This window comes from Muntiacus reevesi, chromosome 8, assembly GCF_963930625.1.
Source record: "Muntiacus reevesi chromosome 8, mMunRee1.1, whole genome shotgun sequence".
NCBI classification, from domain to species: domain Eukaryota; kingdom Metazoa; phylum Chordata; class Mammalia; order Artiodactyla; family Cervidae; genus Muntiacus; species Muntiacus reevesi.
The window spans coordinates 22250090-22276105 of NC_089256.1; the positions used below are offsets into that span (position 1 = coordinate 22250090).

The 26016-nt window shown below is 51.3% G+C and overlaps 1 protein-coding gene across 2 annotated transcripts in view; it reads left to right on the forward strand.

Moving 5' to 3' along the window:
- Positions 1 to 26016, forward strand: part of ABCG1 (ATP binding cassette subfamily G member 1) — a 69066-nt gene that overhangs the window by 21320 nt on the left and 21730 nt on the right. For both annotated transcript variants that reach the window (XM_065942877.1, XM_065942878.1), the window contains exons 3-5: positions 21569 to 21686; positions 22838 to 22970; positions 25757 to 25807. In XM_065942877.1, the coding sequence (XP_065798949.1) occupies positions 21569 to 21686; positions 22838 to 22970; positions 25757 to 25807 (302 nt within the window). The remainder of the gene's footprint in view (positions 1 to 21568; positions 21687 to 22837; positions 22971 to 25756; positions 25808 to 26016) is intronic.

Here is a 26016-nt window from a genome sequence, read left to right on the forward strand (position 1 = left end):
GCTTGGAGCACGCAGGTGTCCTAGTGGTTGGAGTGTGAGCTGGGTGGTGGGAAGCCTTCTTGCCTCTGTGCTGAGCAGAGGCCCATTCCCCTGACACAAAACAACCGACTCTGCAAAGAACTTGGAAAACACCTGCTGAGCGCTGTGACCTTTACCCCGGTGCAGCAGTTTCACACGGTGGTTGGCCAGAGGCGGAGAAAACCCCAGGCTTACTGGAGGAACTTGAGACTTGGAGAAAGTCATCCTGGGAGGGGGAGGGGAAGCCAGCAGCGTGAGCTTCATCATTTCATGACTCGCTAGCGGAAGGTGAACCCTGAGTAAGACGACCCCATGCCTGGCAGGTCCCAGATCCCCCTTCACTGGCCCAGCTCTAACCCCAGATGCCTCCTGCAGTTCAGCCTCACCCCAGGAGCTGAGTGACAGGAGTGTGTCCCCTGGGACTGTCTCTGGACCTCTTCCACTGAATTGCGGACATCCTGTGCTTTGTACTAGAAGCTGTAGGATGAAGCCAACTTCAGGATCAAAAAGTCCATAGATGGAAGAACCAAAGGAAACAGGATTTAGGTAAAAGCTTGACGCTTTCCGTTAGCTTGTATAGAAGCCTGATTCATAAGGAAGATGTTGGTTTGGGGGTTTTGTAGTCATAAAAATGATAAAGCCACTGGAAATTGCATTCTTCTCCAGTTGACTTCAGGTGTTCGAGCCAGATAAAGGGAAAAGCTGGTGAGAGCAGCAGGATGTCTTTACTCTGAGTTGCTTCATGAGAGGACTGCTTGGACGGGCTGCTCTCGTGGACACTGGGGCCCTCTTATTTGTGAGCTGGGCCGCATATCCTGCAGTCTGGTGCAATGACATGGCCAGCCAGGGGACAGGAGGATGGCAAAGCAGAAGCAAAGATGAGCCTCCCCTCATGGGAGGGAGGCGTGGAGAGGCCCGGGAGGCAGGGGAGAGCTGGACAGGCAGGCGGAGTCCTGTCAAGGCAAGGACGAGAGCGGCTCAGAGTGTAGGAGGCTTGGCAGGTGGGTACTGAGCTCACTGGACGACCTCTGGGGGAATCCAGGCAATTTGGTGTTTTCCCTGCTCCTGAGTGCCTCCCTTTCTCAAATGCATCTCTGCATCTTGGTGGAGATCTGACGACCAGCAGATGGAGTTGAAGGCGGAGAAAGTGCTGGTGAGACAGATGAGACACCTTGCCTGCATCTCTTCTCCATGGAATGGCCCAGCATAAGATCCAGGACATGACCCCGGGCTGGAGCGCTCCAATACCTGTCACCGGGGGAGGCAGCAGCTCTGGGCGGTGGGGACAGGGACTGATGGCCAGGAGGCAGACGTCACTGCCCCGCCCACCTCTGGGCACCTCACGGGCTCTCCTGTCAGCTCCCAGACTTTCAAGGGGGCGGCACTGAATTTGCCATCCAGGCACTTCAGAGAAATAAAGGTGGGGACTTTTACAGGGACTGTTATTGAGGGAAAACATAGTCATCAATGGACATAAAATAGCTTTGAAAGGAATTACTGCTATCAAGACAGTTTTCACCTAAGATATTGGCAGAACAATAAAACTGTCCTAATGATTTACCTGCGACTGAATATTTTCATAGATGAAGCTCAGTGCCGTGCAAAGACAGTAAGCAGAACTGCTTTGGCTACGAAAAGAATCATCAGTCACAGCTTTTCCTCACTGACATAAAGGGATGAATGCTGTTCCTTGAGCTTTTGAGTTTCTTTTTCATCAATTTGCCCTGCAGGAAGAAGAAATGACATTTCAATATATAATAGCAGGTGCATATATTAGTGCTTGTATTTATAAATGCATCCTTATGTGATCATATTTATACATGAGTATTTTTTCCAAGTTAGGAAAAGCTATTAAAGATTGCAGTGGTCCAGTCTTCTCATTTTATAGTTGAGAAAGCCCAGGTTGAAAGACCTTTGGTTTGAGATAAACCAGCTTTTGAGAACCAGGCCTGTTACTGCCATCTCCAAATTTGTATCTTATGCGTGTGTATTTGTTTTTTTCTGACTGAGGTGCTGATGATTCTACTGTCAATATTAAAGCCTCATGTAACCAGATTAGAATAAGTTTAAAAAAATCAAACAATCAGATGGACCAACTAAGCCCGTCCACCACAACTATTGAGCCTGTGCTCTGGGGCCCAGCAGCTGCAACTACTGCAGGCCGCACACCCAGAGCCAGAGAAGCCACCTCACTGAGAAACCTGCACACCGTAACTAGAGAGCAGCCCCTGTTTGCCGAAACTAGAGAAGAGAGCCCGTGAAGCAACCAAGACCCAGCACAGCCAAAAATAAATAAATAATTTTAAAAATTACTGTGGAGCTGGAGAAGGGGCAATTCTTGGAATACACACATTATGACACATTTATATAAATTCCAAAACCATGTAAAACTTACCAAACTTATTTAAGGGTAAATACAAATGTCATACAATAGAGACAAAAATAAGGGCATAGTACAATTCCAGATGGTTGAGATCAGGAGGGGCATGACGTGTGTCTTCATTTATTTTTCTTTCTTAAACCTCACCAACTTGCCATCTCCGGCAGGGAATTAGGCTGGCAGCCCACTGCTTGGTTTACATTCTGGCCTCCCACCTGTTAGCCTTGGTACCTTAGGAAAGTGATTTTAGCTCTCTGTGCCTCAATTTTCTCTTCTATAAAATGGGGGTATTAAAGTCTGTACCACAGAGGGCTGTGGTGAGAAGCAAACTGATTCATACTCATGGGTCTTTCTAGGTGGCGTTAGTGGTAAAGAACTCACCTGCCAGTGCAGGAGACATGAAGGGATGTGGGTTCAATCCCTGAGTTGAGAAGCTCCCCTGGAGGAGGGCATGGCAACCCACTCCAGTATTCTTGCTTGCAGAATCCCATGGACAGAAGAGCCTGGAGGGCTACAGTCCATGGAGCCACAAAGAGTTGGACGTGACAGAGTGACTCACACACACGCTTGGATTTTAACTCACTCCAGGGCCAGGGTTTGGGAAGTCAGTGGAGGGAAGTTCACCTCTTGATGTCATCTCAGGCCAGGTGGTGGTGGCAGTGAGTGAGGTTCGGGGGCCACTGCTTGGGGGCGGCAGGGGAAGGGACTTTCTTGCTGGGGCTGCCACCTGTGTGCTCTGCCTTTTCCAAAGTCCCCACGTGCCTACATGTGACAGTGGCTCTTGGAGACCAAAGTAACCGGACCTGTGAGAGGCAGCAGAAGACGCCTCTAAACCTAGATCCCAGCCTGGGGGCAGCTCGTCCCCAGGGAGTGCGCCTCCTCTGCCCTGAATCAAGGGCTGCTCCAGCGGGAGATTTAAGGGTTGGCCAGGGCCTGTCAGCCAGGAACATGGGTGAGGAGCCAAGACCCCAGTGTCTGCCAGGACAGGTGCTCAGAGCAGGTCATAAGACCAGAGAGCACCCCGGCCCCCGTGGAGGGTGGAGAGTAAGCCAGAACCCTACTGGACTCAGCTCAGCAAGGCCTGGGACACAGTTCACTAGTGTTTTGTTGCAGAGCCCCGCCTCCACTGAAGAGCCCTGCCCCCTGATCCACAGTAGCGGGAGAGATTTCCATCTGATGGAACCCATGGGGCAGGTGTAGTGGACACCCCCGTCCCCGGCCAGGAGTCCGCGTGGTAGGAGCTGGGCACCGCCCTTGGTGCTGAGGCTCTTCTCGGGAACACGAACAGGAAACTGCATTTCAGTGACTCTGCCAAGTGGCCCCTGACTTGTCACTGTCCACCGAGTGGCTGGGCTTTGAAGGATGGGCAAAGAGCCCTGTGTTGTGGGGGTGCCTTTTAAGTTGGCACATTTCCCAATCTTGTTGTGGAGTCGGGGTGAGAGGAAGCTATGAGCGGCTCTTTGGGATGCTTGTGGACACAGAGCAGCGTTTTGCATGATATTTACTGAAGTGATAATCACCCACTGAAATTCAGAACTCATGCAGACAGGAGGGTGAGGGGCCGCTTCTGCTGAGGTTTGGGGCATTGGGATGCTGAGGGGCTGGAGCAGGCGGAATGACAGGGATCCCAAAACAGGAAAGAGATTAGGTTGGTGATGTAGGGAGAGGTTCTGAGGAAACAAGGATGAAAAGCATTGCTGAGCTGTGGTCAGGAGACCATTTTAAGCCTGTTAAAGTCATGCCCTGGGGAAACTGTCCAGAAAACTTGCCGCTTTGTCTGTTGCCCAGCTGAATTCCAGAGTGGAGCACCTGCTTAAAGCCCAGGGGTCAGTGTTCACAGCCTGACAATTCAAGCAGCTGTTCCGAAGGCAGAATGGACTTCCTGCCATGACACCCACTGGGGGTGGCAGATGAAGATGTGCTGTTTGCACAGTTCAGGGATGAGCGGTAATGTCCTCATTTTACAAGTAGTCCCTTCCCCCAGACTCAGAAACTCTCACATGTGGTTAGGTCCCTTTGGACGTTTTTCGGTCGTTTCCCAGGCGGGGTTCCTATTATTGTTGTGGGCAAAAAAAGTCCCCTTTTACTTCAGATGGAAAAAACAAGAAAGAGGTCTGAGTGGTGGGTGTAGCTTTGCCCCTTAATAAGGAGACATACTTCATAAGGAAATCAGTCCTGAATATTCATTGGAAGGACTGATGCTGAAGCTGAAGCTCCAACACTTTGGCCACCTGATGTGAAGAACTGACTCATTGGAAAAGACCCTGAAGCTGGGGAAGACTGAAGGCAGGAGGAGAAGGGGGCGACAGAGGATGGAATGGTTGGATGGCATCACTGACTCAATGGGCATGAGTTTGAGCAAGCTCCAGGAGTTGGTGATGGGCAAGGAAGCCTGGCATGCTGCAACACATGGGGTCACAAGGAGTCAGATATGACTGAGCAACTGAACTGAGCTGAAGGAAAAGTGAGGCACTGATGAGCTGGCCCTTGGGCATTAGGGTAAGAAGCAGGCAGGGTTAAGGAGGAAATGTCATCGGTGTCTGGGAACACGGACCTTGTACTTTTTGCCTTGAGCATACTCTCAAAGAGGGGGGAAGAGGGTCTGGAGAACAAGGCAGCCTGTTCTCACCATGAGTCCCTCTGAACCCCAAGACCAGACTGAAGGGGAAGGAAAGGGGGAGGAGTGTAACTGGGCTCCTCTTGTCAACATTGGCATCTAGAGGAAAGTCACGACCTTGGGTGTAGAAATGGTCCTGCGTGTTGATTTCAGTTTGAGGTTGATGTGATACTTGGAGCTTATTTGGCACCCTTATCAGTGCTTTTGGCATAATTTAAGTCATCAGAAGGATTTTTTTCTTCAGTGTTCTAGCAGGTTTAGAAGCTTGTGAAAAAGATCAGTTCTGCTTTTAGAAGGATAAAAATACTGCAGTGATGGAGAACTGCTTCATGCCTGACAGGCAGATGTGAAGGCCACCCATCTAGTTTTTAGTCCCTGCCCTGGGGCAGGGGCTCCTCTGCCAGTGGGCTTATGTACTTCCCAACTGTGGAACACAGGCGTGTGTGTGTATATGGTACATGTGTGTACCTAGTGTGTGTCCACACACTGTGTGTGTATATAGTGTGTGTGTATACAGTGTGTACATGCATGGTATGTGTGTACACATGATATGTGCGTGTAGACACATGATATGTGCGTGTACTTGGTGGGTGTGGACATGGTATGTGAGTACATGGTTTGTACTTGGTGTGGGTGTACATGCTGTGTGCATGTACATGGTATTTGTGTGAGTACGTGGTATGTATACATGGTATGTGTGTGAATACAAGGTTTGTGTGTACATGGTGTGTGTGTGTGTACACAGCTGTATGTACATGGGGTGTGTGTGTAATGGTGTGTGTGTATACATGGTATGTATGTGTGTATACAGTATATGTACATGGGGTGTGTGTACATGCTGTCTGTGTGAATGGTGTGTGTGTATATGGTGTGTATATATACATGGTGTGTGTACATGGTATGTGTGTGAATACAAGGTTTGTGTGTACATGGTGTGTGTGTGTGTACACAGCTGTATGTACATGCAGTGTGTGTGTAATGGTGTGTGTGTATACATGGTATGTCTGTGTGTATACAGTGTATGTACATGGGGTGTGTGTACATGCTGTGTGTGTGAATGGTGTGTGTGTATATGGTGTATATATATACATGGTATAGTGTATAGTACATGGTATAGTGTATAGACATGTGTTATGTGTATATACATGGTGTGTGTGTACATGGTATGTTTGTACAAATGTATATACATGGGGTGTGTATATGTGTATACATGGTATGTGTGTATGTGTGTTTTACATGGTGTGTGCACATGATGTGTGTACACACATATGCATGGCATGTGTGTACCTGGTGTGTTCACATGTGTGTGCACACAGTGTCCGTGCCCAGTGTACATGGTATGTGTGTGCACATGGTGTGTGTACACATGTGAGTACATGTGTGTGTGCACATGGTGTGTGCGTGTGTGTGCATGTTGGAGGTGCATAGCGCATTGTTCTCTTGACCTCACAGCTGCTCTGAGCACCCAGCCCAGGAGTCCTGGCTCCAGGGGGCTGCGATTCCAGAAGACCCACAGAGCCCGGCAACAGGAAATGATATCACAGCAGTGTGCCTCCAGTGTTGTCTGGGACCCTGACCCGCCGAGAATCAGCAGTTCTCACAGCGTGAACAGAGGCAGGCCTGCTCCCAGGGAGGCTGGGGTCAAGGTTCCTCTTCACAGGGGCTGACCGGGCTCTGTACCTAGCAGCCTCTAGAGGCTTTCTGGAGCATTCCAGGAATGGGCTCTGGCTCACTGAAAGTGATCACAGGCTTGAGCAGCCAGATCCAGAACGTTAACCTGGGGTGGATGCTCCTTTGGGTGCCCCTTCCCTGCAGATGCACCAGGATGCACACAGGGTCCTCAGTCCACATGAATGAGGATGGTGGCCCAGCTGTCCCTCCTCAGGTGACAAGATCACTGCCAGGTGGCTTGCAGTTCACCGGGTGCATGTTATGCCTGTTGCAGCTGCAGCTCCACCTCTTCTTCCAGCCCCTACCTGCTGGAAGGGTACCCCTACCTCCTCTGGATGCCCTTCAAACACATGATCTTATTCTGTCTTCACAAACACCTTGAAGGTCAAGGTGAGGAAATGAGTCTAGGAAGCTGAAGCAACTTGTCCTGGTCACACAGCAAACTAGGGGCTGAGCTCCAGGGTGGTGGAGGGGCTACTGGGGCCAGACCGACTCCATCAGAATAGCTTTCAAAGCTCCAGGAATATCACATGCCAGTGATATTGGGGACTATGGGGCTGGTGGCTCTGTAGAAGTATTTTCCAGTCAGCATCTGGTCTGAATTATTCCTTGTTGTTTATGGAGTTATCATTAAAGAGACACAGGGCTGGTGAAGAGAGATGCAGAGTTAGCAGGACATGTGCTAGTATTTGCTGGGTGCTGGGGATGGATGAGCTGGGACCCTCCATCCATCCTGCTCCTCCAGGCAGCCTCATCCCAAAACTTGTGGCAAGGCTGCGTGAGGACAAGATTGTGACCCTGAGAAAGACAGTGCTGGGACTTCCAGACTCTGACAGACCTCTCATTCGGGCCGCCTGCCCACTGTGCTCACTGCTTCCCACATTGGATCCAACACTCCAGAAACTGGAATGTGTTTCACTCTGTGGTCAAGAGGGATTTCACACACATAACGGTGTATTTGAACTGGCCACTGAAATGCCTACAGTCCACAGGTGCCTCCCTGCATGAAAGGAGTGAATGAAGTCATCACACCAGCAAAGGTTTCGAAGATGATGGAGCTTATGCTATGCGGTGAATTGCTCCCTGCAGTCAGGCACACTGGATAACACTGGCAAGTACAGGGAACAGTTATACTCTCTTCCAGAGGTGACTGACCAATCAAAACACGACTCCTCCTCTTCTGAGCCACTGAGGCAGTCCCTCTAGCCCACACACGCCTTCTCTGTGTCTACCCCCACCCCACTTCCCTCTCCCATCATTCATCCCATTTCCCCTTCCTGGTTCCCAAGCATGGAGAAGGATCCAGAAGGATTCCGTGCTCACCAGATCGGACAATCCTTTGATTGCTATAATTTTTGCATCCCATGATACTGATGTTAATTTTTATCCATTGAGTAGGAATGTCTGCCTGTGTCTCTGCCTCTCAGCAGAGAAAATACACAGTCAATGAGCTCAGTTCTGGGCAGTGGAGGATCACTGATGTGTGTGGCATGAGGCAATGCCCTGGGGTTAGGCAAGTTTTGCTTGGCAGACCTAGAAAATGTTTCACTCGACGATTCTGTAAGTCTGCTTTGCAAAATTTTACCATTAAAAAATAATTGAAGGCACACATCCATTTGAAAATAATGATCTAGGTTTATTGCCTTTACAATCTGCTTGGACTCCCTTGTTTCCTTTTAGTTGTCAGTGTTCAGAACCAATTGAAAAACATCTCTTTGAAATGAAAGACCTGCTTCAGATTGAGACAAGATTCTGCAGGCCGGTGACCTCAACATCAGTGTTTGCTTTGAGCATTGTGTCTGCAGATGGAATTCCTTGTCTCTGGCCTTTATGTCAGGACCCTTGGTTGTTTTGGTAGGAGCCCGTCCCTGAACCTAAGCTGTCATTTGGTTCAGCAAGAGAGCTCCACGTGACTCACAGTTGGAGAAGTCTAAGTTTCTCTTTCCTCATGGGAAACTGAGGCCAAGATGGTGGGAAGCTTGTACATGGCCACTCTCTAGCCATGAGCACAGCCAGACGTGAGGCCCAGGTTTCCTCCTACCACTGTGCTCCCTCCTTTCCAGAGGTCTCCACTGGAAGCTCCAAGGCCGATTATCTTTCTTTCCGTATTTAATTGCATGGCGCATAAGCAGCTCCTTTAACCTCATCGTGAAAACTCCTGTACTGGAGATGATGTAACCAGGCTTCGTGCCCACATGGGCTGCACAGGAGAGTCTGAGAAGGACCTTGGACTGGAGAAGGACCCCTGGGAAAGCTGCAAGACAGCAGCTCTCATCACTTCCAGAACATTCCTTCTCAGGACACTGTCTCTTGTGAATGTTTGCCAGCTGAGAAGTGTAGCTTCTACGTAATGTTCATGTAGGAGTTATCTTCAGAGGGAAGTGGTCCCCTGGGTCTGGCAGGGATGCTGCTGGTGTGGGAAGTGTGAGGGTGGGCATGTTCATTTCCCATGGCTGATGGAAATTGCTACAAACTCGGTGACTTAAAAACACACAAATCTGTGGGTCTTCCCTGGAGGTTCAGAGGTTAGGATTCTACACTTCCACTGCAGGGGGTAAGGATCCAGTCCCTGGTTGAGGAACTAAGATCCCACAGGCCCTGCAGTGCAGTCAAAAACATTTTTTAAAACTTTTTTTAATAAACCTCACAAATTTGCTACTTGAAAATTCCAAAGGTCAGAATCTAAAATTAAAGTGTTAACAGGTCTCTGTTCCTTCTTTCCTTCTGGAGGTTTCAGGGAAGAATCCTTTCCTTCCTTTTCTCGCTCTGGAGACACCTTGGTTTCTGGTCCCATGGCCTCTTCCTCCACCTTCAAAGTCAACAGTGTAGCGTCTTCAAATTTCTTTTTCTCTGAATGTATCTTCATAGCTCCTGCCACTGCCTCTGACTCTCCTGCCTCCTTCTTTCCCTCGTAAAGACCCTTGTGATGATTTTGGACCACCACGCTGCCCCCAACCCCTGACCCGGGTAATCCAGAATAATCTCTCGATCTAAAGATTCTTCATTTAATCCCATCTGCAAAGACAACATACAGATGCCAAGGGCTAGGATGTGGATATCCACAATGAGGCAGAGCATGAATCCCACCACCCCTCCCTCCAACCACCCACCCATCCCTCCCTCCAGAGTTCTCCTCACCCCAAGTCTCCAAGATCTGGGCATGAAAACCACTCTGGGACTTGCAGTTGGGGATTGCTCTAAACATGGTTCTGCTGTCAACTGAAAAAAAGAGAAAAAAAAGGCACAACGTGACAATTATGAATTAAGTTTTATTTGGGGTAAAATGAGGACAATAGCCTGGGAGACAGCATCTCCGATAGCTCTGAGAAATTGCTCCAAAGAGTCAGGGGAGGAGGTCAGTATGTGTGTGATTTTGGTGAAGGGTGAGTACATGCAATTGACCATATATTTTTAGCAGACGGTTTCTGCTAGTCATGGGGAACAGTCGTCACCAGAAAGGATTTTAGCTTTTTTCTAGATACAAGGAGATAAAAAAATTGGGCTCAAAAACACCTTCTCCTGAAAATATCTAGCTATGTGAAGACCTGTTCTGCCAGTTTTTCCCAGAGCACTCTTGCTGCGCTCCTGATCTCCACCCTGAACTCCTTCAGTGGGTGCTGAAGGTCAGCAGCTGTAGCAGCTCCTGATTTGACCCTTGTAGAGACAGGTGGCACGTGTCAACTTGTGGGTGACATTGCTGTTCCTGGTGAGCTTTGGAGACGTGGGCTGGGACGTCCTATCAAAGAAGGGTCATGGGATTAGGGCAGCTGCTAGTGCCTACCGTCAGGCCTTCTGATGAGGGGCCTGAAGGTGGCCCTCAAAGCCGTGGCTCCGGTGGTACTCCTGACAGGGGCGGCATGGTGGGAAGTCTGGGAGGGATGGGAGAAGAGCCAGCCCAAAGCTTTCCTAGCACCTGGCATACCCACAGGCTGTCACCCCTCGTACTGGCTGAGCTAGCCTCATTCATTCTAGAATTCTAGAGACCCATGCCGTCCAGAGCAACTTGTGGTTCAGGGCAGTGATCTTCCTTGCTTCTGGGTGTAGAGTGCCTGCCTTCCTCCCGGGCACACCCCAGCTCTCCTGCTCTCCCTCAGAACTGTGCCCCCTCCTTACCTGGCCTTCCTCCAACCTCCCAGAGGGATGATGAGGCCGGAAGTGGCATGGCTGGTACTCCAGGGTCCTAGGGCAGGGCTGGCAACAATGGCCTGGGGACCAAACCCCTCCCCACCTCCTGGTTCTGTTAGTAAAGCTTCATTCAAGTGTTGTCACATCCGTTCATTTCATCTGGCTACTTTTATGGTAAAACCACAGAGCTGAGTGGTTGTGACAGGCTGTGTGTCCTGCAGAGCGTAAAATATTGATGATCCAGCCCTTAAAGGGATGAGCCCATGGAGGAGGGTGAGGACCCTGTATCACCTCTCGGGTAAAGCTGGTGACCTGGCCACTCACGTTTAGAGTGGGCATTTAACCTCTACCCCAGGGTGGGATCCAGAGACTGGGAAGTGGGTGTTTCTGAGAGCTGGCCCAAGTCCCATAGCTTGATGGTGGCTGAGCTGGGCCTGGGCTCCTCCCAAAGGGCCTGAGATGTGAGTTGTCAGCACTTGACAAGCCAGGGTCTTGCCACTCGGTGACACATAAACTGTGCTGAAACCAGGAGGTGCCTGCAAGTCCCTATTCTCGCTTCCTTGTGTTCCCTCTGAATGATTTTGCTGTGGTCCTTTTCAAGTTGTGAGCATTAAGAAGAGTTGCCCGAAATAGGCAAGAGCTTGCTGCTTGCAGGGGGGCAGGGGGAATGTGGATATGTGCATGTTGAGTCCCAGCGATTAAAGACCTGGCTCCAAACCTTCTCCCGCCAACTGGTGGTGTCAGAGGTGACAGCAAGAGGCAGGACAGGTGGTCAGCTTCTGTGCCCACCCTCCCCGTGCCCCCACCCCTGCTCTGCCAAGGAGCCGAGGAGCTGACGGCAGGAAAATACCCATTAGCAGAAAGAACAAACAGAAAGACAGCCCAGAAATGGGGACTTGCTCGAGGTCCCCCGACCCTCATTTCCATGGAGCTGCCGGCTCCTCACCAGTGTCCTCTTGACTCCCTTTCTACAGGGAATCCCCAACAGCTGTGTCCAGATGGTGCAAGGCGCCCCTACCCATCCCGCTAGCTCAGGGGCCTCTTTGTAACTGCAGGTGGACTGGACGAGGAGGCATCTGTAGGGGTTCCGGATGTCCCTGTTGGTCAGATGGTCAGTGATGACAGTGGTCTGGGTTCTTATTTGGAAAACTGACCTCTTGGATGCTGGAGATGGGAGTGGGGTTAGAGGGGGTGGTTGGATCTGTGCCTTATCATTCCTGTGTGAGAGGAGGTCTCCCAATGAGGATACGGACCAGCAGGATCTGAGACTCTGTCCTGGAGCCTGGCTGATGGGTGTGGGGACCCTGGGGGCGGTTGAGAGGGGATTGGGTTGGGGTGTGGAGGTGAATATGGGTAGTTCTATTCCTCTCTCCCCTGCAGGCAGCGTCTCTCTGTCCATCGAGGACCCTTCTCTGTGATGAGACTCACCTGTTTTCTTTCCCCCCAAGATATTTATTTATTTATGGCTGTGGTGGGTCTTCATTGCTGAATGCAGTTGTTCCCTAGTTTGATGCATGGCCTTCTCCTTGCAGTGGCCTCTCTTGTTGTGGAGCATGGGCTCTAGGGCCTGCCGGCTGCAGTAACTATGGCGCACGGGCTTAGTTGTCCCAGGACATGTGGTACTTCCCGAACCAGGGATCGAACCCACGTTCTTCTGCATTGAAGTCAGATTCCCAACCACTGGACCACCGGGAGGTCCGAGACTCACCTGTTTGCTGAGACTCAGAGGAGGCCATTCTGTGTGGCCCGGTCACTTCCACAAGCTTGACACACACACTAGCTGAGGTTCCTGTGGTTTGAGCCCAGTATTTTTACGGCATGCTTACCCCCTGAAGGGGTCTGAGTGCTGAGCTGCTGCTGTGGCCTTGGGCTTCCAGCCAGCCCACCTGGGAGGACACCCACTGTCCACTCCAGCCCTGCCACACACACACCTCTGTGCGGTGAGCTTGGAAACAGACTGACTGACCTTGGGATCTCCCTGGAAAAGCCGGCCCTTGTTAAAAAGTCTGAAATTTGTTAAACGAAACTTGAGTGAGCAGGCCCCTGGAGCTGGAGGTGAGGGACAAGCCGCTTGTCATTTTCTGCAGGTAGCAGGGTCGAGGGGCAGCAGACCCCGATGTGCTGGCGACCCTGCTGCTCTGGACCCTCTACATGCGTCCATGTGTTGATCTTCCCCAGCAGAGGGTTTTATGACAAGGAGGTGCTGGGAGCATCCACTTGGGTCAGAGGACAGACTCCACCCCTCAGCGAGAGGTCCTTTCAGAAGCAGGGTTGGGGTTCCCCCCAGACCAAAGCGGCTTCCTGTGTCCTGGCAAGAACTTTTGGTTTTCTTTCTTAAAAAAAACAAACAAAAACAAACAAACAAAAAAAAAACAACTCAAGAACGTTTCATAAGGTGAAAAAGAATTTGAAGGATGAGAGGTGATTGGACAGTTGGGAGCTCTTTGGGGGCACAGAGGGGCTGGGGGCCTAGTTCCCATAGCATCTTCCTGCATCAGTACTGGGAGAGGCTGCTAGGACCTGGGTGGCACATGGGGCCTTTGCTGACCAAGGGCATCTCGTGTTTGAGGAGGGAGGGTGTGTGTTTATTCCCATCCTCTGTTAAATATTTCATGTTACGGCAGACTGAATGTGCATTCCCAAATTGAGCTGACTTTGGGGATTCATTAGGGCTTCCCAGGTGGCGCTAGTGGTAAAGAAACTGCCTGTTAATGCAGGAGACACAAGAGAGCGAGTTTGATCCCTAGGTCAGGAAGATCCCCCAGAGGAGGAAATGGCGACCCACTACAGTATTCTTGCCTGGAAAATCCCATGGACAGGGGAGCCTGACAGGCTACAGTCCACGGGGTCGCAGAGTCAGACACAATTGACGCGACTTAGCACACACGTGGCTGGGATTCGTTGGGACCAAACCTGCGTGTGGAGGGAGGGCGGGGTTGGGGGAGCTGGCTGCCCGAACCCCCCAGCTGCGCTTCCCCGGACAGGCAGAGGTGCTTGGCCACTCTGAGGTTGGGCAGAGAAGTGGCTGGGATGAGGGCTTCTCTGCTCAGCCACTGTGTGGCCTCAGGCAGGTCATGAACCCTCTGTGATCCCTGGCTTCTCCCTTTCTGCACTCTATAGAGAGGCACCCGGGACTCAGCCTGCTGTGGGGCGTGAAGAGGGAGGCGCCGCAGAGCTGGCCCGCACTGACCCAAACGAGGGCGCCCAGGGCTGACGCTTCCCGAGGCGGGGGCTGCTCCCAACCTCTCCTTCAGGGGCAGGTTTCTAGAGTGAAAAAATGTCTATGCCGGGAGCCAACCAGCCTTACAGAACATCGGAGGTTTTGGCAAGCACCGTTTCTCTTTATTTTTATTTTTTAAAATTAATTAATTAATTTTAATCAGAGGCTATTTACTTTACAATATTGTATTGGTTTTGCCATACATTGACATGAATCAGCCATGGGTGTACATGTGTTCCCCATCCTGCACCCCCCCTCCCACCTCCCTCCCCATCCCATCCCTCAGGGTCGTCCCAGTGCACCAGCCCCGAGCACCCTGTCTCATGTATCCAACCTGGACTCGCGGTCTATTTCACATATGGTAATATACATGTTTCAATGCCATTCTCCCATATCATCCCACCCTCGCCCTCTCCCACAGACTCCAAAAGGCTGTTCAGTACATCTGTGTCTCTTTTGCTGTCTCACATATAGGGTCATTGTTACCATCTTTCTAAATTCCATATATATGTGTTAATATACTGTATTGGTGTTTTTCTTTCTGGCTTACTTCACTCTATATAACAGGCTCCAGTTTCATCCACCTCATTAGAACTGATTCAAATGCATTCTTTTTAATAGCTGAGTAATATTCCATTGTGTATATTTCTTATCCATTCATCTGCTGATGGGCATCTAAGTTGCTTCCATGTCCTGGCTATTATAAACAGTGCGGCGATGAACATTGGGGTGCATGTGTCTCTTTCAGATCTGGTTTCCTCAGTGTGTATGCCCAGGAGTGGGATTGCTGGGTCATATGGCAGTTCTATTTCCAGTTTTTTAAGAAATCTCCACACTGTTCTCCATAGTGGCTGTCCTAGTTTGCATTCCCACCAACAGTGTAAGAGGGTTCCCTTTTCTCCGCACCCTCTCCAGTATTTATTGTTTGTAGACTTTTGGATAGCAGCCATCCTGACTGGTGTGTAATGGTACCTCATTGTGGTTTTGATTTGCATTTCTCTGATGATGAGTGACTGTTTCTCTTTAAAGCACCGTTAGCTGACATAGAGAATGTAACAGCGGTCGGTCACTGTTTCTCCCTGCTATCCTGACCTGGAGCTTCCCTTGTGGCTCAGCAAGTAAAGAATCTGCCCGCAATGCAGGAGACCTGGGTTTGATCCCTGGGTTGGGGAGATCCCCTGGAGAAGGGGAAAGGCTACTCACTCCAATATTCTTGCCTGGAGAATTCCATCAGTCCTTGGACTCGCAAAGAGTTGGACACGACTGAGTGACTTTGACTTCACTTCCTGAGGTACATTCTGGACAAGAGTTAGCTCATCCCAGGGGCTGCTGTCTGGCCAAGTGGGGGGAGGGGTAGCCCACCTCCAGGCTGGGGTCACAGGCCTTCAAACAGGCACTTACCTTGGGGGGTGGGGGAGAACAAAGGAGCAATTTCCCATCTAAGGGGTGTTTCTTAATTTTTCCATGGCAAAGGAGAGCTGTCTCCATTTCCTCCAAGGGAGGAGAGCTGTCTCCATTTCCTCCAAGGGAGGAAATGACTGGTTTTTCCCTTGGTTTGGGAAAGATGTGTTTCCCTGATTAAAACTCAACAGCCCAAGGGTTCTACTTAAGATTCAAAAGCAACTCCTGCACTGAAGTGATGGCAGGGGGCCTGAGGACCTTCCGGATGCTCTGTGGATCCTGTTTCTTGATCTCAGGGCTTGTTCCTTGGGTGGTTCCATCTGGGGAAGGTATATGGAGCCATGCGTACACTATCGATGTGTTCACTTTTCTCTGTGTATTCTATATGTCGGGCTTCCCTGGTGGCTCAGATGGTAAAGAATCCACCTTCAGTGTAGGAAACCCAAGTCTGATCCCTGGGTCGGGAAGATCCCCTGGAGAAGGGAATGGCAACCAACTCCAGTATTCCTGCCTGGAGAATTCCACGGACAGAGGAGTCTGGTAGGCTGCAATCCATGGAGTCACAAAGAGTCCAACATGACTGAGTGACTAACACACACACACACTTTCTTTACTTCGGTAAAATTTGCATCAAAAGGGATTCCTCGGAAGTGATGGAACATGCACATTTTGACTACTGTTATGTAAGAGTTTACAGACGACTGGGTGTGTAACACAGAGGGATGTGACACAGAGGGACAACAGTGGCCCGTCCGTAAGGCAGCGCCCACTCGGTGGGTTGATCTCAGAGACCATCCAGGCTGCTGGTCCTCCACGAGCTCCTGGCCATATCCTGCTAACCCAGCACTCGCCAGAGGGGTCTGGTCATGTTGGAGGGTGGCTTGGAAAGAAGTGACAATCTAATGTCTGTGCCTGAGATAGTGGCCATCACTCTGAGCTCACCTGTGCAAAGAGCTCACCTTCTGATTATTAATGTCATAGACACTTTCTCAGTGACCACTACACGCCAAGCACCCCTGCACATGTAGGACATGGTGCTTCAGAAGATGGCTCTGCTTATGTCTTCCCGGAGCTGAGGGGGTCAGGAGGCAGAAGGAGGGGTGCATTGGGGGGAGGTATCAGATGTCAGGCTCCCCTTGGGCACTTGGTTTATGGCTGGTGGGTGGGCTTCGTCTTTAGAAGAAGTAGCCTGCTCAGAGTATCCTTCATTCGCCAAACACAGAATGTCCGGATAGGCTCTTTCCAAATTGCTAACGTTTTAAGAGTAACTCACTGCAGGTATAACCGAGAGCCTTTAGTTTTCGCTTCATGCAAACTGTTAACAAGCATCTTTATCTCCATTCTTTATAGATAAACACAGCCCCACCTGGTGGGTGCTGAATGGACTGCGGATGTTCTGAACATATCTCAGTTCCCCTCGGAAAGGATTTGCTTTTGTTGTTCAGTTGCTCCTACTCTTTGTGACTTCATACATGCCAGGATTCCCAGCCCTTCACTGTCTCCTGGAGTTTGCTCAGATTCATGTCCACTGAGTGGGAGATGCTATCCAACCATCTCATTCTCTGTCCCCTTCCCCTTTTGCCTTAAATCTTTCCTAGCATCAGAGTCTTTTCTGGTCACTTGACTCTTTGTATCAAGTGTCCAAAGTGTTGGAGCTTCATCTTCAGCATCAGTCCTTCCAGTGAATATTCAGGGTTGATTTCCTTTAGGATTAACTGGTTTGATCTCCTTGCAGTTCAAGGGACTCTCAAGAGTCTTCTCCATCACCACAATTCGAAAGTATCAATTCTTCAGTGCCCAGCCTTCTTTATGGTCCAAATTTCACATCCATACATGAATGGAAAAACCATACTGGAAAAACCATAGCTTTGGCTACACAGACCCTTGTCAGCAAAGTGATGTCTCTGCTTTTGAATACACTGTCTAGGTTTGTCATAGCTTTTCTTCCAAGGAGCAAGTGTCTTTTAGTTTTATGGCTGCAGTCACTGTCCACAGTGATTTTGGAGAAAGGATTAGATCGTGGAAAAGTCACCTCCAGTTGGCTTCATTTTCATGACCTCAGCGGAATTTATGGAGAAAGCCTTTACGGGTTTACTCTCGTGGTTTTCCTTCCTAATACCTGCTGGGCAGGGCACAGGTTCTGTCGACCAGTTCTGAGTCTAGTGGAGCCACGAGACCATTTGAAATGCTATGGCATGTCTTTAGCTCTTCTTACAAAACACAGCGTGCTTAGCAAGGGCATTTGTAAAGCAAAACTTTGGAAAATGAATCTTGCTTCTCACAGACTGCTCTTGAATACCAAAAACAAGCCAGACAAGATGATCCTTGGGTACCCTTGGGTACCCTTGGGCCTGTGGGGCTGTGGGGATTCTCAATCAGGTTCGCTCCTCCTCCGCATGGGGCTTCTCTTCTCCCGCAGATGCTCCGTCCTCACATGCCCTGGGTACCTGCCCTAGCCACCCTTCCAACAGTAGTATTTCCTCTAACTGCCGGGGCACGGCTAGGCTTTCAGCCAGAACCAGACCTCACATTGTACTTTTATCCTTTCCCCCATGAAGTCCCCCTCAACATCCCCTCGATGTAAAGCATCCAGGGCTGTGAGACAGACTGGCCCAGCCTGGCTGGAAACTGTGGGTTTCCATCTGCTGCCCCCACAGTGCCTCCCCCCAACCCCACTCATCAGTACATTTCCTCCAGCGCTCCTTCAGTTGAAAGTCAAGGGACCAACTCCCACTGTTGGTCCCTATCTTCTCGCTTCTTCCTTCCCATCTGAGAGGATGGGAAGCTCCCCCACTGAACCCAGGGTCTAAGCAGAGTTTCCTTCCCTGTGATGGGTGGGCTCAAGGCACTATCATCTCTCTGTCTTGCCTGCCATTCTCTGTTTCTGTCTCTCTGTCTCTCCATCTCTCCTGTCATCCCGGGTCTGGGTTTTGACCTGCCTTCGGGGCTGGACCTTTGAAGGACAGAGCACTCATGCCCTGCGTGGGGCTGGGGGGCACTCAATGGCCCTTCCTCTCGGGAGGTTTATATGCTTACAGTCCCCTGAGTGCTCACCGGCCCAATCCGGGGAGCAGCCCAGGATCAGCACCTGTGTAAATAAGTGACCTCTAGACACAGAGGAGGCGGCTTATCCATTATACCAAGAGCTGGGCCGAGCAGAGCTTCCTCTGGGAAGTAGGGCAGGGGGGTGGGGTGGGGCGGGGTGGAGCATCTCAATTTCATGTTTCTATATGGGGACCAGACACCAGACTCTGCAGTGAAGGACGAGCTCATTACATAAATACAGGGATGCACCTGGAGAAGGAAATGGCACCCCACTCCAATATTCTTGCCTGGAGAATCCCATGGACAGAGGAGCCTGGTGGGCTACAGTCCATTGGGTCGCAAAGAGTTGGGTAAAACTCAGTGCCTAAGCAGAGGGATGCATTTGTGCTCACCAACTCGCTCACACACTCGGCTCTAACACGAGTGCCCCCACTCGCTACCCAGGCCTCAGCCAGTGCAGAGCATGCCCTGTCCTCCCATCCTGGCCTCTACGGGTCCAGGGTGGGTGCAGGTGGATGCCTCCTGGACTTCTGAGTCCACTGTCACCTTCCAAAATCTTCAATCCCAAATACAGGTCTGTTGTTTTAAAAGAAAAGCAGGCTTCTGATATAAACGTGGTGCCCGAGAGGGTGGACCACACACAAGGACACTTCTTGGCCAGCCAGCTCTGTGTCATGTCACACACAGTCGCTGTCCCTCCCTGTCCCCCTGGGAGCCCACACCCCCTCCTAGGAATGAGCTGGGAGGCAGATAACTCCTTCGGCTCCAGGTGTGTTGGTTTAGCCCGGGGTCCACAGTCAGACCCCCAGTTCCAAGCTGGTGGCTGTAAATGACAAGACCACAGTCTGTACCCCTATCTCTCTGCCTTTTCCCCTGAAAGGCTGATGCTTCCCCAGCTCCCAGACTTGGGTCTGTTCCTGGCATCCTGGCCATGGGCATCACAGCCTGTGTGAGCTCCCTAGAAGTGTTACTATTATCCAGTGCCCTCGTGTGAACCCCATCATCAAGGGTCCCAAAGAGAGCAGCTCCCATGGCCCCTGCCCAAGGCAAGGGGGCCTCACAGACCCCCATGCTGAGGTTGCACTCAGGTGTCATGATCCAGAATGTACATGACCTCCAAATGGCTGGTGGTCAAGTCAGCTACCCCATACCTCCTCGGGAAGCCCCGGTTTCCAGGGGACCAGCTCGGGGTTGGCTGGTTCTGAACTTGGGGAAGCACAGAGCTGAAGGAAGGTTTGCTCTGGAGTAACCCCGAAGCCGCCTGCACCCCCAGGAGACCGGTAATGAGCAGATACCTGGCATTAGCGCTCCTTCAGTGATGTCACACTGGCCCCCTGGGGTCCCCCTCCACAGAGCTCCCTTCCATGTGGACGGAGCCCATTCTGGGGCTCTACCCACCAGAGTGGGTGCATGCTGTCCCCCAGCTTGTCCACCTGTGTCCGCCGCTGGGCAGGTGTCATCTATCAGGGTCCCTGACCCCCACCCTTTTCTTCTTTGGCTTCCCTGCTGTGTGTCTGTCCACCTGCCATCACTGACGTCCCAGTGGCAAGAATCTGATTCACCTGCAGACGTGAGTGGTCTCCCAGATGCCCCCAACCTGTCCATCTGCCACTCGGTCCCTTCCCCCCAGGATGACTGTCTCAGGCCTCCCTAGTGACTGCCACTCCCCATAATGAGTCAAGTTGCAAGGCTGCAAGCTTCCTGCCCTTCGCTTCTCTCGGCCTGATTAAAAAGTCCTCAGGGACTGACTCCCTGTTCAAATCAGGCAGGCACCTGGTGACAGGTGGGGGTTTGGGGTTCCCATCTGTGAAAAAAGAGAGGCCGCTGGGAGAACATGCCGAGACCTAGACCCAGGCTGGGGTTTCAGTAAACATGGGTCTGGGGCCTGGGGAGTGACTAGGGGCTCGTCAGGTGCCCCAAAGACCCTGTCCTCACCAGGCCCCTTTCAGCTCTGCGTGGGGAACCAAAATGCTGCATTTGCCCGATTCTGGTCATTTAAGGGCATATCCTGGGAATGTTTTCAGGGACTGAGAAGTGTCTCTGAATTAGGAATCTTCAGATGAATCCAGTTGTCTCTATTTGATTCCTTTTTAAAAAACAAAATTTATTTATTTGATTGTGTCAGGTTATAGCTGCAGCACGTGGGATCTTTTAAGTCTTTGTAGCACATCTGAACCGTCTGCTTGAAAAGAAGTAATGTGACTCTGTCTGGCATGTATAGTTCTTTTTTTGTCCTTTCACAAGGCTCTTTGATGGAGATTTGGCAGAAAGTCCAAAGCAATGTGGTATAACTGCAAAATGATAAACTTTCAATTAGTAATGAATTATTAGCCTATGAAACATTTAATTACAAATGTGGATAAATTCTATATAACTAATTTATACCAATATAGATTTTAAATAGATAAGTCATATGTGAAATAATAAATTAATCACTTGATTGATAAAGGTGCCAGTTTACCATAGTGGTAGGCAGTGCAGCCCTGGGTTAGGATCTGTCTGCTCCAGCATTGGGTGCCTAGACGAGTCTCCGAGGCCCACTGGACATGTGCTTCTTGGATCTGAAATGAGAATGGTGGATTCCTCATAATCCTAGATCAGGGGTCCCCAGTCTCTGGGATCTTGCCTGATGATCTGAGGCAGAGCTGATGTAATAATAATATCAATAGCAATAAAGTGCTCGATAAATGTAATGTGCTTGAATCATCCCAAAACCGTCCCCTACCCCCTGGTTCGCGGAAAAAATTGTCCTCCACCAAACTGGTCCCTGGTTCCAAAGTTTAGGGATGGCTGCCCTAGGTTACGTCCAGGAAAGGGCTTTGTAAATGCTACAGCATTATATACCCACTGGTGCTTATTACTAATATAACCCATGAGATGCAACTGAGGCAGTAGGCAGAGGCATCTAAAAGACAGGAGGTCCATTTTCTTGCCCAGAACTCAGCATTTTTATAAATACTGTGGAGTGAAAAACCTCGCCTTTGGCCTTGGTTCTGAAATTACATGCTCTGTGTGTTGGCCTCTATGGCACTGGGGGCAGAACCACTGTGTCCTGGGATGGCTGGAAATGAGCATGATCCTTTTTTCACAGGATACAAGACCCTTTTGAAAGGCATTTCTGGAAAGTTCAACAGTGGAGAGCTGGTGGCCATCATGGGTCCTTCTGGGGCTGGGAAGTCCACACTCATGAACATCCTGGCTGGATACAGGTGAGCAAGCCCTCAGCCAGTGGTTCACCAGGGGCCAGCAGCGTGAATGGTCCACCCATCACTTTTTAAGGCTCTGGGAAGTCTCAGGGGAGTATTCAGTATGGTGAATTCAGTCATTTTTCAGCTCACCCCACACCCACACTCCTGCCCAGACTGCCCAGCACCATCCTGGAGCCACATGCAGCAACCTGGAGACAGGTCTCCCAGCCTGGCTCCCTGGGAAGCCAGTTGATCCAACCCATTCCTTGGAGGAAAGAAGGGACCCACCCCAGGGCCCATGGTCATAGTAGTGGGCTGGATGAAGTTGGAGAGCAGGTGTAACCTCACTGGTCTCCGTAGACTCTCTGTGTTTCTGTTTTTCATGGCATCGATGAGGCAGCACTGGATAAGGTGGATCCTAGTAGGATGCCTGTGGCTCCCTCTACCTCCCTGGGCTGCGATGATGCACCAGAGTCGTACTGGACAGTAGAGATGCCCTGTGTGTCTGAGTGGGAGAGAGTGTGACTGGAGGGGCCATGGTGGGGCCATGCCCCTCTGTCTCCACAGTATACCCGGATGCCTCAGCTCCACTGTGGTCTGAGAGAACAACTTCCTGTCTGCCTGGTCTAGTGGGTCCAGGGCCCAGACCCCCTCCTCTTCTCTGAGTCACCTGGGCCCAGCAAGCCTGTACTGGTCCCTCCCAGTCAACATCAGATTCATGCTGCCCTCAGGAACTGGTTCTGACCTAGTGGTCCCACCCTGGGCTGCAGAGTCTTGGCCTTTGGGGGAGTTGATATAACCGAGGCTACACACAAGACTGTTCACACCCTCATCTTATAAACCCTGCAAAGCCAGGGGCGTGCTTGGGGCCTCATGTCCACAGGTAGGAGCATCCATGTATTGGTTTGGTCCGTAGGCACATGTGACGAACGTGAGATCCCAGGGAGGCCCACACTTGTTCTCCCCTCCCTTTCCACACTGGGCCTTTTCTTCTTGGGGTTCCCTCCTCTGAGCATTGATCTGGGCTTCCCGGCCATGCCCAGCTTGGTGTCCCTACTGGTCCAGTTGAATGATGCTGGGAGGGCTGTGGTCTCCCCCCTCCCTCAGCCTTGGAGGAGGAGGAGGCGGTGCAGGAGGGGCCAGGCTGACACATCCTCTGGCTGACCCTGCAGGGAGACCGGCATGAAGGGTGAGGTCCTCATCAACGGGCTCCCCCGGGACCTGCGCTGCTTCCGGAAGGTGTCCTGTTACATCATGCAGGATGACCTGCTGCTGCCGCACCTGACCGTGCAGGAGGCCATGATGGTGAGCGTCCTGGGGCCTGCAGCCTCACACCTGGACACCCCCCATCCCCTACATGTACTCCACCCTCACCTGCATCTACCCCCCACCCTCCACATGAAGTGAAGCAGCACTGGCACCCCACTTTCACACAGAGTTCAGACCCCATGTGCTGTGTGGACAGTGTCACCCAAGGCAGCCCCCCAAGACCCTGTAGACCCCGGATGGCAAAATCGAGGCCAGGTCTCTGAGAAGGTGATTAACCTGGCTGATATGGGGGACCACTGCCAGAGTGACCACACTCCTAGGCCCACGGGTCAAGGGTCTTTTCTTCCCATTGGTGTTCTATGGCTTTGGCCAAAGTTCCAGGCAGTCTGGTGCCTGGATTAGGGCCCTGAGGGTCTCGTCCTCTGACTCACCTGCCTGCCAGGTGGGTATAAAACACGTGTTTGCTGCTCACTCGCTGGGTCTCAGGCCTGCACACATATAGTCTAGCAAGGTCATCAGACATGTAATCCTACACAACCACATAAGAAAGGGTGCCTTGGAGAGTTTAGCGGTTAGCCCGGGCATCTGGTACAGTGGGGTCTAGGATGGCCTGGCGTGGTCTGTACTCTTTGGGCAGACCATGACCTAGCCTTGTGCCAGGTCGACAGGGACCACACTGACCCACAGCTGTGGGCTTCGGGAGCTGCTAGGGAGCCTCCCAGACAGGAAGTCAGTAGGCAGCCCTTGTCCATGATGGAGCATGGATCCGTGGGGCTGTCGGCTTCTCTGCCATCTCCTCATCTGCGGTGCAAGTCAGTGCCTGGTCTCCAGGCCTCTCCTGGCACACTGGGGACCTTCCCAGCTAGTCTACCTCATGCTCGGGCAGTAGACGAGCATTCACCATGGGTTTCCACAAGAGAGGTCTTGCCTTGCACTCTTGACACATACGGAGCCAGGCTTCCTCTCTGGGGGATCGCAGACGGGTGGATGCCCAGCATTTTGGCCAAAGGGCAATTCCAGGGGATCCTTAGCTCAGCAGAGAGAAGCAGAGAAGGCGTTGGGTAGTGGTCTGCCTTCTAACCTGCTGCCCCAGCAGCCCTGAGCACCCAGCAGCCTGACCGTGTAGCTCCTCTGGCCTCCAAGTGGGCGTTCTCATGGGGCATGGGCTGCTCAAGAGGAGTTTGCAAATAGGATGGCGAGGTTGGGAAATACATGATTTCTACTTACCCTGTGGATTCCCACATTGTCACTTCACCTTCATCTTCGGCAACCATAGCTTCATTCCCTGGTTACTTGTTTGAGAAACTTCACTTCGATTTCTAGCTCTGTCACCGCTTTCTTTTGAAAACGAGATCTTCAACTCCTGTTGTCACATCTGTCCTCCCCCTAACCTGTCTCCAGGCCTGGGAAATCCATTTATTTTTCAGAATTAAAATAAATTACATTTTGATTTTGAGAAAGTCACAATCCCCTTGATAAATACTGTTAAGTTAATGAGAAATGGTTAACTGAATAAATTGAGTTATTCTCAGTTAATGAGAAAGGATGGGCTTCCCAGGTAGCGCTAGTGGTAAAGAACCTGCCTGACAGTATAGGAGGCATAAGACACTTGGGTTCGATCCCTGGGTGGGCAAGATCCCCTGAAGGAGGAACAGGCAACCCACTCCAGTATTCTTGCCTGGAGAATCCCATGGACAGAGGAGCCTGGCGGGCTACAGTCCATAGGATCGCAAAGAGTCAGACACAGCTGAGGCAACTTAACACGCTGGCACATGATGAGAAAGGATACCTTGTACTCTGCAGGGTCCCGTCCCACACGTGGGGATGGTGCTGGCCATGAGCCCTTGGTGCCTTTCCGTGTGCTGCTTCTGACCCTCTGCCCCCAGGCAGCCTAAGACATGACACTCGGAGTCACATGGCTGGCGGCTGCTCCAGCCTGATTCTGGGAGCTCAGCCTCTCGACCCCTCACCCCTGCATCACAGTCTCTTGAGGGGCCACTGGGCAGCCTCAGTAGCTCTCCAGGTGGGCAGGTTCTGACCTCAGTGCTGTGCTGAGGAGGAGACCAAAGTCCTTGCTTCCCAAGTTCCCAGGATTCGGCAGAAGAGCCAAGGCTGATGCCGGCCATGCTGATGGCTACTCAGGCCTTCGCCAGACAGGGTCAGGGGTCCCGTGTGTGCTAGCAGGCATGATATCAAACCAAACAACAGAAATAACAAAACTAGACTCTTTATATGTTGATGTTCAGTCACTAAGGTCTGACTCTTAGTCAGTATCTGACTCTTTGCGACTCCTTGGACTGCAGCACACCAGGCTTACTTGTCCTCCACCATCTGGAGTTTGCTCAAACTCATGTCCATCGAGTTGGTGATTCCGTCCAACCATCTCATCCTCTGCCACCCCCTTATCCTTTTGTCCTCAGTCTTTCCCAGCATCAGGATCTTTCCCAGTCAACTCCTTTTACATACCACTTGCCAATTTCTGTGGTGTAAATACTCCCACTGTGGAGAATGGTAAGCTGTCAGTGGTTTCACAGGTGGCTTTGTGAAATTCCTAACAGTGATCTTGAAGCCTCCAAAGCCTGGGGAGTCCTCGTCGCTCAGTTGCCCAATCTCACTTCACTCAGGGACCAGCAGAGAATCCACCGAAGTGACTGGAAGCGGCCCAGGCCTCACTGCTCTCTGGGACCTTCCTTAGTGAAGCCGAGGGAGGTGGGGAGCCCGGACCTCTGCGAGTTTCCTCTGTCATGCCGCCGTCGCTGAGTTAGGTTGTCTTGCTGCTGGCCATCTGCTCTGATCCATTCCACTGCTGTCATCCCCTACAGGTATCCGCACACCTCAAACTCCAGGAGAAGGACGAAGGAAGAAGGGAGATGGTAAGTGTATGCTTGGGTCACGTGAAATCCACCTGGCAGTCACATGTGGGGGGCCTCTGGGGACTGACTTGGCTTGTGGCTTGGTGCCTGGCTGTTTTCACTGGGGGGTCAGTGGCATAGCAGTGTGCCCTTGGACTGGCACACGCCTGGAGTGACCATGCTGCCACAAGACAGACGCAGCTCACAGATGTAGCAAGGACACAGGCTTG